The 10134-nt window shown below is 64.3% G+C and overlaps 3 protein-coding genes across 3 annotated transcripts in view; 1 reads left to right on the top strand and 2 right to left on the bottom strand.

Annotated features, from left to right (window-relative positions):
- Positions 1-1176: 1176 nt before the first annotated feature.
- Positions 1177-3255, top strand: EMIHUDRAFT_460348 (hypothetical protein). Its single transcript, XM_005792846.1, has 7 exons — positions 1177-1491; positions 1555-1804; positions 1884-1975; positions 2069-2135; positions 2291-2352; positions 2571-2822; positions 2985-3255. Exons 1-7 carry the CDS (start codon positions 1216-1218, stop codon positions 3039-3041), a joined length of 1056 nt encoding a protein of 351 aa, XP_005792903.1. The 5' UTR covers positions 1177-1215; the 3' UTR covers positions 3042-3255.
- Positions 3256-3582: 327 nt separating this feature from the next.
- Positions 3583-3786, bottom strand: EMIHUDRAFT_59727 (hypothetical protein; the record flags this gene model as incomplete). The annotated part of the gene is made up of 1 exon (XM_005792845.1): positions 3583-3786. A coding segment is annotated over one exon (204 nt), but the record flags the coding sequence as incomplete, so codon positions are not given.
- A 5457-nt stretch (positions 3787-9243) lies between these two features.
- Positions 9244-10134, bottom strand: part of EMIHUDRAFT_251119 (hypothetical protein) — a gene marked incomplete at both ends in the record, with an annotated part of 2194 nt that continues 1303 nt past the window's right edge. Inside the window, 3 exons of the mRNA XM_005792844.1 lie at positions 9244-9603; positions 9802-9838; positions 9939-10106. Of these exons, the coding sequence (XP_005792901.1) occupies positions 9244-9603; positions 9802-9838; positions 9939-10106 (565 nt within the window). The remainder of the gene's footprint in view (positions 9604-9801; positions 9839-9938; positions 10107-10134) is intronic.

The raw sequence follows: 10134 nt of genomic DNA, 5'->3' as shown, positions 1-10134 counted from the left end.
CGGCGCGGGGGCGACACGCACACACTCGCGGGGAAGCGTCGATCATAAGCGGGTTCGGGACGCGCACCGGGCTGCACCGGGTCCTTGCAGGGGCCTTCCCTTCTTTAAAGAAAGAAAACATCTTTTGCACGCGCGACGCGGCGTCTCGTTGTGTACACTTTAGGAACTGTTAGAACTCTGAACTCTGAGATCCCCGGCACTACTACGGTCTACGCGTCTACCACTGCGCACTGGCCACTATACACGTACACCCGGATTTCTTTTTGCGTTTTGGCGAAAAACACGCTACTCTCCCCCCCCTTCCCCGTACCCCTTTTTGGGCACCCCTTTGGCGTGGCGCGCCTCTCCCCCAGCTCTCGGTATCGCGTACTGCACGAGGGACGAGGCTACCGTGGGCCCCGCCTGCGCGCTGGGGGTTCCCTGCCCTGTCGGGAAGCCTAGCTCCTGGGGTCGCTACCTACCAATGGAGGGCCCGGGGCCTGGAAGGGGGGGGAGTTCGCCTTGAAGTGTCGAATCGCCTACCATCCGTACCTTGCAATCCTCATATCTTAAAACTCATATAGTGCACGGAAAAAAACATCTCTCTCTGCACGGACCACCGCGGCGGCGCACCGGACACAACAGCACAACACAAACTCTCTCTCTCTCTCTCTCTCCGGACCGGGAGATACAGGCTTTTAACATCTAGGCTTATCTGAGGTTATAAAGAAAGAAAGAAAGAACACAGACAACCCAAGGGAGGGATGGGAGGACGGCACGCCGCCACTACACAGGGATTTTAAGGAGAGGCCGAGACGCGAGAGGGGTGTGATGCGCTAGCCGTCGCCCACCCTTGCTTGGGCGTCCGCCTCCGTCCTCTTCCTATCTCTCTTCGCAGTCTCTCGCCGATTCTCGCTGCAACCTTCATGCAACCCCGCGCGGTCGTCCCCACTCTCGTCGTTCTCTCTCTTGTCGCTTCTAAAAGAAAGAAAGAAAGAAAACAGACAACCCAAGGGAGGCCGAAGAAAGAAAGAAAGAAAACAGACAACCCAAGGAAAGAAAGGAAAGAAAGAAAACAGACAACCCAAGGGAGGGATGGGAGGACGGCACGCCGCCACCACACAGGGATTTAGACAACCCAAGGGAGGAATGGCCTCCCGCCGCGCGAAAATCTTTTTTGCCGGCCGCCGAGGTAAGAGCGCGGTAAGCGCGCCTCGTTGACTCACTCGAACGACGATGCCAAAGGAGGAGGGCCACTCGGCCGAAGCGATGTTCGCGATGCTCGCCTTCTCGGCTTGCTCAAGCTCTCTGCTTCTCATCAACAAGCTCGTCATCCACTACATACCAATGCCGTCGTTTGTCTCGACCGCACAGTTTGCTGTGTGCACCATCTTCATACTGGGGCTGCGAATCACCGGAGCGGCCGAGGTGGACGGCTTCGAGTGGGAGAAGGTCAAGCCTTACCTCTACTACACCATCATGTTTGTGTGCACCATCTATTGCAACATGAAGGCCGCCGCCGCCCGAGCAGGGCCCAGCCCACACAGCCGCTCACATGCTCCCCTCGCGCCACAGGCGCTGCAGTACTCGAACATCGAGACGATCATAGTCTTCCGCTCCTGCGTCCCCCTCGTCGTCTCGCAGCTCGACTACCTCTTCCTCGGCCGCCAGCTGCCCTCGCCGGCGTCGACCGGCGCGCTGCTCGTCCTGGTCGCCGGCGCGGCGGGGTACGTCCTCTCCGACGCGGCCTTCAAGCTCAACGGGTGGAACGCGTACTCGTGGGCGACCGCCTACTTCTTCATCATCTCGGTCGAGATGGCCTACGGTACCACCTCTCCTCGACCCAACACCGCCGCGCCTCCCTCGCGCCTCCCTCGCGCCTCGCGACCCCTCTCCCTCCCCAGGCAAGCACATCGTGGGCCCGCACCTCAAGTTCAAGTCACTCTGGGGGCCGACAATATATACAAACGCGCTCGCCGTGCTGCCGATGCTCGCCGTGGGCGCTCGCCATTGCGGCCGCCCCGTCCCCCCCCCTCTGAGCGTGAGAGGAAGCCAGGCGGGTGGTTGCGTAGGTCTCCTCTCGAGCGAGGCGTCGCGTGCAGACAGCGCCGTCTGGAGCGGCACCCGCCTCCTCCTCCTGCCCCCTCGCCCCTCGCGTGCAGACAGCCTCTCCACCGCCGCGCTTCTGAACAGGCAGCACCCTGCTCCTCCTCGCCGTCTCGTGCATCATCGGCGCCACTCTCCTCCTCCCTGGCTCGTGAGGACCGTCCCGCACCGCACACCCGTGACACGTCCGCGACACGTCCCACAGGCACCGCCATCTCCTTCTTCGGCTGGTACTGCCGCTCGCTCGTTACCGCCACTTGCTACACGGTGCTCCGCCCGCAGGCGAGAGGCTCTTCTCTCGGCCAATCTCGGCTCATCTCGACTCCTCTCGGCGGAGGTGCTCGGCGTCGCAAACAAGATGCTGACCGTGCTCGCAAACTTGCTGCTGTGGGACAAGCGCGAGACTAGCCGAGATGCGCCGAGATGCGCCGAGCGTGCTCCAGCATCGCCTCGCCCGGGCATCGCTTCGGCGCGGGGCATCGAAGACCAACCTGTCGGCCAACGGTTGCAGGCACGCCTCTCCCGTCGGCATCGCTTGCCTGCTCGTCTGCCTTGCCGGCGCGACCGCCTATAAGCAGGCGCCGCCGCGGCCAGACGGCACCGACATTTGGCTGCATTCCGCCCTCCAGTCGCCTGCCGCGCGCCGCACCGCCGCCGTCGGCAGCGCTGTGCTGCTGCTGGGGGGCGCGGGCACGGCGTTCGTGGCGGGGCGGCAGCCGCAGGCGGGCTCGACGGCGGTGGGCGTGTCCGCCGCTCCTCTGGCGCACCCGCCGCCGCACCCGCACCGAGAGAAGCTCAAGGCGATGCGGCAGAGGCAGGGCCGGGCAAACTCGACCCACAGCCACAGAGGGAGGCCGGGGCCCCACCCTCACCACCCTCCCAGCCCTCTGGCGCCGGAGGATCGGTCGGTCATGGAGGCCGCGGGAGGGGCGGAAAGGGACCGGCGAGGTCTCTGAGTCCTGCCGGCCCGCTCCGTCCGTGCGGGCGCGTGCGTGCGTGTCGGTGTCGTGTGAGAATCACCGTGTGTGTGTGTCTGGGCGTCAGTCTCTCCTCTCTAGTCTCTGTCGGCTTCGCTCCCCCCCGCGCCCCGCGGTCCTTGAGACGTCGCGGCCGCGGGTGAGGTACACAGTGGGCTCTAATACACTGATGCGAGCTACGGCTCTTATCGAGACACACCGTCAGTGAGAGACGAGCAGAGACCCACCGCACCCCCCCCCGCCCGCCGCGCCCCCCGCGGCACGCGGCACGTGCCCACGTGGTGGAGAAACAGAAACGAGAAAGACGAAGAGGGTGGAGGGGAAGAGGGAAAAAGAGAGGGCGAGCGAGACACATCACCTCGAGACAGTCAAGGGCACGTCAAAGATTTCGCGGGCATATGGTGGCGCACGCAACCACAACGTACTACTGGATGCAGCTTCTTCATGATCGCAGGCGTTTGGTCGCAGCGGCTTGTTGTTGCTGCTGCTGCTGCTGCTGCTGCTGCGCTGCCAGGCGCGAGATCGGGGTCGGCCGCGTGTTGAAGACGAGCTTCTCTCGGACGACGCCGACCGCATGGTACTCGCACGCCGGCGGCGAGCCCCCCGGGCTCGGCACGTCCCCATCGGGCCGCACCTTGGACATGATGGCGAGCGGCTTCTTTAGCCGAACCCTCTCTCCCGGCATTTCGCCCTTGCCGATCCGGAGCCACACAGCGCCCTGCGAGCGGGGGATCCGTCAGCAACCGTGGAGGAGCGGGGAGGCGGCGCGGCCTCGGCGGCCGGCTCGGGACGCTCACCCGCCGCTCAAAGAGGTCGCCGAGGTGGAAACCGTCGAGGGAGGCGGCCTTCGCCTCGAGCGTGCCCTGCAGCTCCACGATGGTCCACTGGATCTCGCCACTCGGCGCGCGCAGCGGCAGCACCCTGGGCTCCGCCGCCATGCAAAACGGCGGCAAAGAAGGGCAAAAGAATTTTCATGCCGCCGACGGCGCTCTCGAAGAATTTGCAGCTGCGCACGACACTGGGCACGGGAGCGCGACTGGCGCTTCCAAAATCCTGCTCGTGCAGGTGGGGACCCTGTCCTCCTCCCCTATCCCTCGTTTGGATTGTATTTTTCTTTCTTTCTTTACGGGACTGGCGTACGCGCACTGGCACTAGCACAGGACACAGGTACACCGTCAAAAAGAATTGTGCGCGCGCCCAGCTGTAAGTTGACCTGAGGTCGACGTTGTCAATTTACCGCTGGTAAAGAGCCCAGAGCGGCACGCCTCGCCTCACCCCCCGACGAGGGCGCCACCCACGCCCCGCCGTCGATCGAAGCGAGCCACGCGAGCAGTGCGTCCAGCCCTTTGTTTGGCTGGAAGGCCCCTCCCCCCGCCTCCGCCCCGCCGCAGCAACCCCAAGCCGACACGGCGAGGACGCCAAGGTAGAGGTAGTCGTGTGGCATGCCCTCGGCGACGTGCACGCTGTTCGGCCCGGCCCTCCCCGCCGCCTCCAGCCGCGCCACCAGCGCCTCGGCCTGCGAGCGCAGCACCTCGTCGCCGCCGTAGGTGACGTAGGTGGAAGGGAGGGCGCCGCGCAGCGCCTCTGCCGTCGCGAGAGCCGGGTTGGCGAGCGGGTCTGCAGCAGCCTGCTCCGCGGTGGCGTGAGCCGCGTTGACCTGGTCGATCGTCTCGGCGGGGAGGTAGTCCTGCCTGCCGTAGCGGAGGAAGCCTCCCAGCCGGGCGGCGTTGAGCTCCTCCGAGGAAAGCCCGCCGCGCGCCGCGGCGCCGACGCGGCAGTCGAGCCAAGGCGAGAGAAGGGCGAGGGCGGCCGGCTTGGGCAGCCCTCGTTCTGCGGCGCGGAGCAGCAGGGCGAGGGCGTGGCTGCAGCCGAGCGAGTCTGCCACGATGAGGACGTTGGCGGCGCCGTACCACCGGCAGAGCCGCCGGTAGCTGCGGCTGAGCGAGTCGAGGGCGGCGGGGAAGGGGGCGTCCGCCGCGCTCGGGAAGGCGGGCAGGAGGACGACCTGTCCGGTGCGCTCGGCGAGCAGGAGGCCCGCGCCAACGGAGTAGGCTTGGGAGGAGAGGCCCGGACCGCCGCCGATGAGCATGACCACCCGCGAACCCGCCGGGCCCGGCGGCACGTTGGACGGCAGCGGGCGGCCGGCCGCGTCTTCGGCGAGCGGAGGGGTTGGCAGCGCGCCGCCGCGGGGGTACGCCCACATCCCTCCAAAGTCGGCGTGGTGGTCGGCCGAGGCGGCCGAGGGAAGGCCGCACGCGGGCGAGGCGGCGGCGAGCGAGACGTGCGGCGCTACGGCGAGCCGGACGCAGCACTCGAGCGGCGCGCGGCACGCGAGCATGCTCGAGCCGGCGTTGAGGAGCGACGTCAGCCAAAGCAGGAAGCCTCGCGAGGGCGGCTCGCCCGGCCCCGGCAGCGGCCAGAGGCGAGGCGCGTCTGCGGCGCCCGACGTGAGGACGTGCTGAGCGGCGTACGTCCACGCGGCACAACGGTCCTGCGGCGGCCGGCAGCAGCACGCGAAGCAGTCGCACTGGAAGAGCGGGCAGCACGCGTGGACGGGCCAGGGGTTGCACCCGCTCGCAGGAACGTAGGCCTCGAGGCAGCTGTCGGCGTGCTTTTCGCGGGACGTCTCGTAGAACACGCCCGAGGATGTGCCTTGCGGGTGGTGGAAATGGTAGAAGAAGGAGCAGACGATGGAGCTGTTGGCCCAACAGACGGGCGACGGCACGCAGGCTGCACGCCAACAGTGCCGAGCCGGCGCCACACATTCGCACATCGGCCGGTGCCCGGCACGGAAGAAATCGTCCGCGCAGCCGTCGGCTTCGTCGTCGGAGCGCAGCATGACAGCTGGGGTGGGCAAGAGACTTGTGTGCATGGGCAGCTGAAGGCAGCTAGAAGAATAAAGCACAGAAGAAGAAGCAAAATATTTTATTCAGAGAGGACAGTCCCCACCTGCATCCCTCCCTTGGGTTGTCTGTTTTCTTTCTTTCTTTCAGTCCCCACCTGCACGAGCAGGATTTTGGTTTGGTCTCGTCGAATTCTTTTTTTTGGCCGGAGGAGTACGCCGGCCTCTTCGACGGCCGATAAGGGGCCGCCGTCGCCTGCTGTGCCTCTTGTAGAGCCAGTCCGAGCCATTCTGCTGTGAGAGGGGCTCAATGATAGAATTCTTTTTTGATTTATCCTTTTTGCTTTTTACGAGCTCCCCGGCCCCCCTTGGTCCCCGGACACAGTTATTGTTATGGTGTTATGGCTCTCGGGGCATAGGGGCCCATAACACCCATAACACCCATAACATGTTATGGGCTGCTATGAGAGAGCCGTCCCGGGTCCACGGTGTTATGGCCCGAGAGGCCACACCGAACTGCTCGCCGCTGGAATTTTCGCTTCGCGCGCTGCCGCGCGCGAGGTTCGGCATCGACCGCCAAATATTTTCTCTTTTGCCCTTAAGTTAAATTCAATAACATCAACCTGCCTCCTGACTGAGGCTGAGCGATGGCTTCAGATTTCTCAATCAAGACCCCCCGCCCCCTCCCCCCCCCCTTCACGCAATTTGCTTCCCTTTCTAACTCGTACTCTCTGCAGCTGCTGCCGCTCCCCTCCGTTTTAACATGTACCTTAAGGTCTGTCTTTCCCGCAATTTAATTAACTCACGTCCTTTTTCTCTGAGCCCTGGCCTCGATCGACACCCTCGACACCGGGCCTCGACACCTCGACACCAGGGCTCAGCTTTTTCTTTCCTTTTTTCGTTCTCGAGGTTTCAAGTGCGCTTTTTAGTAGTTAAAGCTCCGTGCCAGTCGTGCGAGCGAGTAAGTTGTAAAACTCTTCCTCATCCGGATGACTCATCGATCGATCGATGGATGTTGCTGCTTTCCGCGTTGCTGATGCCCTGCACTCCTTTCCGGATCGGGCCGACCCGTATCGAACGTGAGCTGGCAGAGTTAGAGCAGGCTGCTGAGCAGGCCGGGCTCGACGGTGTGAGGTTGCCATTCGAGCTGGACCTGGTCCCGGCGATGTTTCAGCATCTCCTCTCGACCGGCGCGCTCAACCGGCGACATGTTCTCTATCAATCGGTCGATCGCTTTTGTGCAGAGGCGCTCGGGCTCGAATCAGAGCTAACGAGAGCTGACCCGTCGCGGTACGACACGCTCCTCGAATTCGGAAAGACTCTGGTCTCAAGATTTGGCCGCGGCGCCAACGCGTTGCTGCACGGGCAGGGCAATGCGTCTGATTTGGCTGCGGCTGGTGGCGGCATTGCATCGGTGGCGCACACGAGCTCCCACGAGTTTGTGCGGAGGCGCAACTTTGGCACCTTCAGCAACAGAACCATTCAGCGGAGCTTCCCCACGGTGGAGCACGGAAGCGTGCTGCAGATGTACGATGTGCTCAACCTCTTCATCAGTGCGCAGCAGAACATGATCGAGCCGCCGCTCGCCTCATCGCCGCCCGCCGCGCCGCCCGCCTCCTCCGCCTGCCCCTTCGCAGCGATCTTTTGCGCGGCCGCGGCGCCAAGGGCCAGGCTCTCGGTGAGCGGCGCCTCCGCCAGCTGACGCAGCTCCTCCGGGGAGAGGCTCTCGAGGATCTTCATCGCCGGGCAGTGCCTCGCGGTGTGGTTAGTCTTGAAGGCGGCGAGAGTCAGCCGGCCGTTGACTTGCCATGCTTTGGGGTAGCCCCTGAAGCCATCGCCCTTCGCGCACGCGGGCCAGCGGCAGCTCACATACACCGTCCCCTTCTTGAACTTGCCGTCCTTGTCGAGCATCTCGGGAGTGACCTGCAGGGCGGGACCACGGTGAAGAAAGGGGCGAGGGAGAGTGACGGCATGGGCGGAGAGGGACGCGCCTGCGTCAACTCGAGGTAGCTTGGCTGCGTCTTGCCGCCAGGCAGTTCGAGCTTGGTCTTCTGGCCCTGGTGGATGAGGACGAGCCGGTTGTCCGGGCGAGTGTCGCCCTCGCCCTGCGACGCGAGGACGTACGGCATCTTTTTGGTGTTGGCATGCAGCTTGTCGAGCATGGTCTGCGCGGCGGCGACCTGCTGCATGCGCAGCTTGCCTTGCTCCTCCTCGTCCTCCTCCATGTCCTCGTCTCCGGGCGCCGCGTCCGTCGCCGCCTTGGCCTTCTTCTTCTTCTTCTTCTTCTTCTCGGCCGGTGCCTCGCGGTCGCGCTTCTCCTTTGAGCCTGTGCCGTCGCCCATCGCTGGCGCCTTGGGCGCGAGCTTACGAGCGAGCTCACCCGCTGAGTGCGCCACGCTCAGCGGAGCCGCCACTTCCAACGTGCCGAACAGGGGCGCGTTCTGCTGCTTGCTCGGAATCTCGACGACGGCCAGCCACATGTCCGAGCCGAGGTCGGATGGCCGGGACCACCAAACGGACATGACGCTCTGAAACACCTTCGGCGTGTTGACAAACGTCGCCGACTCGTCCTTCGTTCCCTCGGGAAACGCGTAGATTTGCAGGCCGTTTGACGCGTTGATGGACCACGCCTCTCGGATATCAGAGCACAGCGAGTCGTACGTGTGCTCGTCCTCCGCCAACACAGACAGCACATAGTTGAAGCCGGGAACCCTCTTGAAGTCGGAGACGCGCAGGTCAACCGACGAGGGCTTCTGGCTCATGAACATCCTCATCCGGTAGGCCATGGTTGGCTGGTAGTAGCTACGCGGCGCGGGGCGGGCGCTCCAAAAAGAAGAATTTACCCTGCCGGGTTTATCGCGGCGTCCAAAAGAAAAATCCCTGACACATAACAGCTGTTATGAGGTTGTTATGCTGGCTGTCATAACAACCAGTGGGATGTGTTATGAGTGTTATGAGGTGTTATGAGGTGTTATGAGGTGTTATGAGGTGTTATGGTAGGGTGGGCATAACAGCCATAACAGCGATGGAGGTGTTATGAGGTGTTATGAGGTGTTATGGGGTGTTATGAGCAGCCAGCCATAACAGCCATAACACCTGTTATGGCCACTCCCATAACCTTGTCTGGGGACAACCCCCTTTCTGGGCGTGCGCGGCGGTGCGCTTACGCCTTACCAACTGCACCCCAAAGTGCTGGGTGGACGACGGGTTTTCTTCTCGCTTCTGAACTCATCGAAGGACGGGAGACGTAGACGACGAACGTCTCACACGCTCCGCCAAAACGACATCATCCTAGTACTCTCGAGAGTTCACTACTAGTCACTACGACTACCCGCCTTTCTACTCCTCCGGGTCCGGCGGTGGTACGTCGAAGCCGAGGTCGAGCAGCCTCTGTGTGCGCTCCGCCGCGGACATGCCCTCCACCTGCTTGGTCAGGTCGTCCTCCACGCGCTTCTTCTTGAGGTCGCGCAGGATGACGTCGGAGAGCGGCTCGAGCCTCGGCGGCTCGGTGTCGCGCGTCTGGTTGAGCGGCGTGCTCGCGCTGACCGCCCGCTCGAGCACCAGCGTCACGACTCCATTGCCGCCGTCGTCCTCGCGGTGCGAGGCGATGGCGCCGCGCACGTCCGCAAAGGTGGCGCCCTCGGTCCGAAAGATGAGCCGCTTGGTCTCGAGCTTGCCCACGGGGGTGTACGAGGCCAGCTGCGCGCAGTGGGTCGGGGGGTGGGCCGGCGGGCGGCGGGCTGTGGGCGGCGGGCTGTGGGCAGCGGCTGTGGGCAGTGGGCAGTGGCGCTGTGGGCAGCGGGTCGGTGGCCGGGGGCGGCGGTTGCGTGGTTGCGGCGCCTGCTGCCACATTGGTGCTCCCGCCAGGATCTGCCGGTACGCGGTGACGGCGCGCACGATGTCGCCCGGCAGCACGCGGTCTGGCTCCTCGTACCTGCTCCGGGCGGGAGGCGTCAAGAGAGTGGTGGCGGGGCTGGAGGTGTGAGGAGGCGCGACGTGTGCGAGGCGGGCGCTGCTCCCCTCTCTCTGGGCACCCTCCGGCGGCGCTGTAGCCCGGCATCGCCCCGTTGACGACGATGTCTCCGTCCGCCGTCTCCTCGATGAGCATGCCGAGCGGGAGGGCGAGCTCGAGAAGCACAAAGTCGGAGCGGTCGAGCTTCCGCGAGAAGCTGAGCTTTTGCAGCCCCGCCGGCTCCCCCTCCCTGCCCAAGTCCACCTCGACCGTGACTC

Source organism: Emiliania huxleyi (assembly GCF_000372725.1).
Source record: "Emiliania huxleyi CCMP1516 unplaced genomic scaffold EMIHUscaffold_1042, whole genome shotgun sequence".
Classification (NCBI taxonomy): Eukaryota; Haptophyta; order Isochrysidales; family Noelaerhabdaceae; genus Emiliania; species Emiliania huxleyi.
Note: the sequence above shows the minus strand (reverse complement) of the source record. Positions and strands in the feature narration are given on the sequence as shown.

Excerpts from the sequence above, each read along its gene's own strand:
- EMIHUDRAFT_460348 (XM_005792846.1), top strand. The coding sequence starts at position 1,216 with ATGCCAAAGGAGGAGGGCCACTCGGCCGAAGCGATGTTCGCGATGCTC. Across the intron at positions 1,976-2,068 it reads CCGTGCTGCCGATGCTCGCC|GCGTCGCGTGCAGACAGCGC; the intron begins GTGGGCGCTCGC and ends CTCTCGAGCGAG. Across the intron at positions 2,353-2,570 it reads TTACCGCCACTTGCTACACG|ACCAACCTGTCGGCCAACGG; the intron begins GTGCTCCGCCCG and ends GGGGCATCGAAG.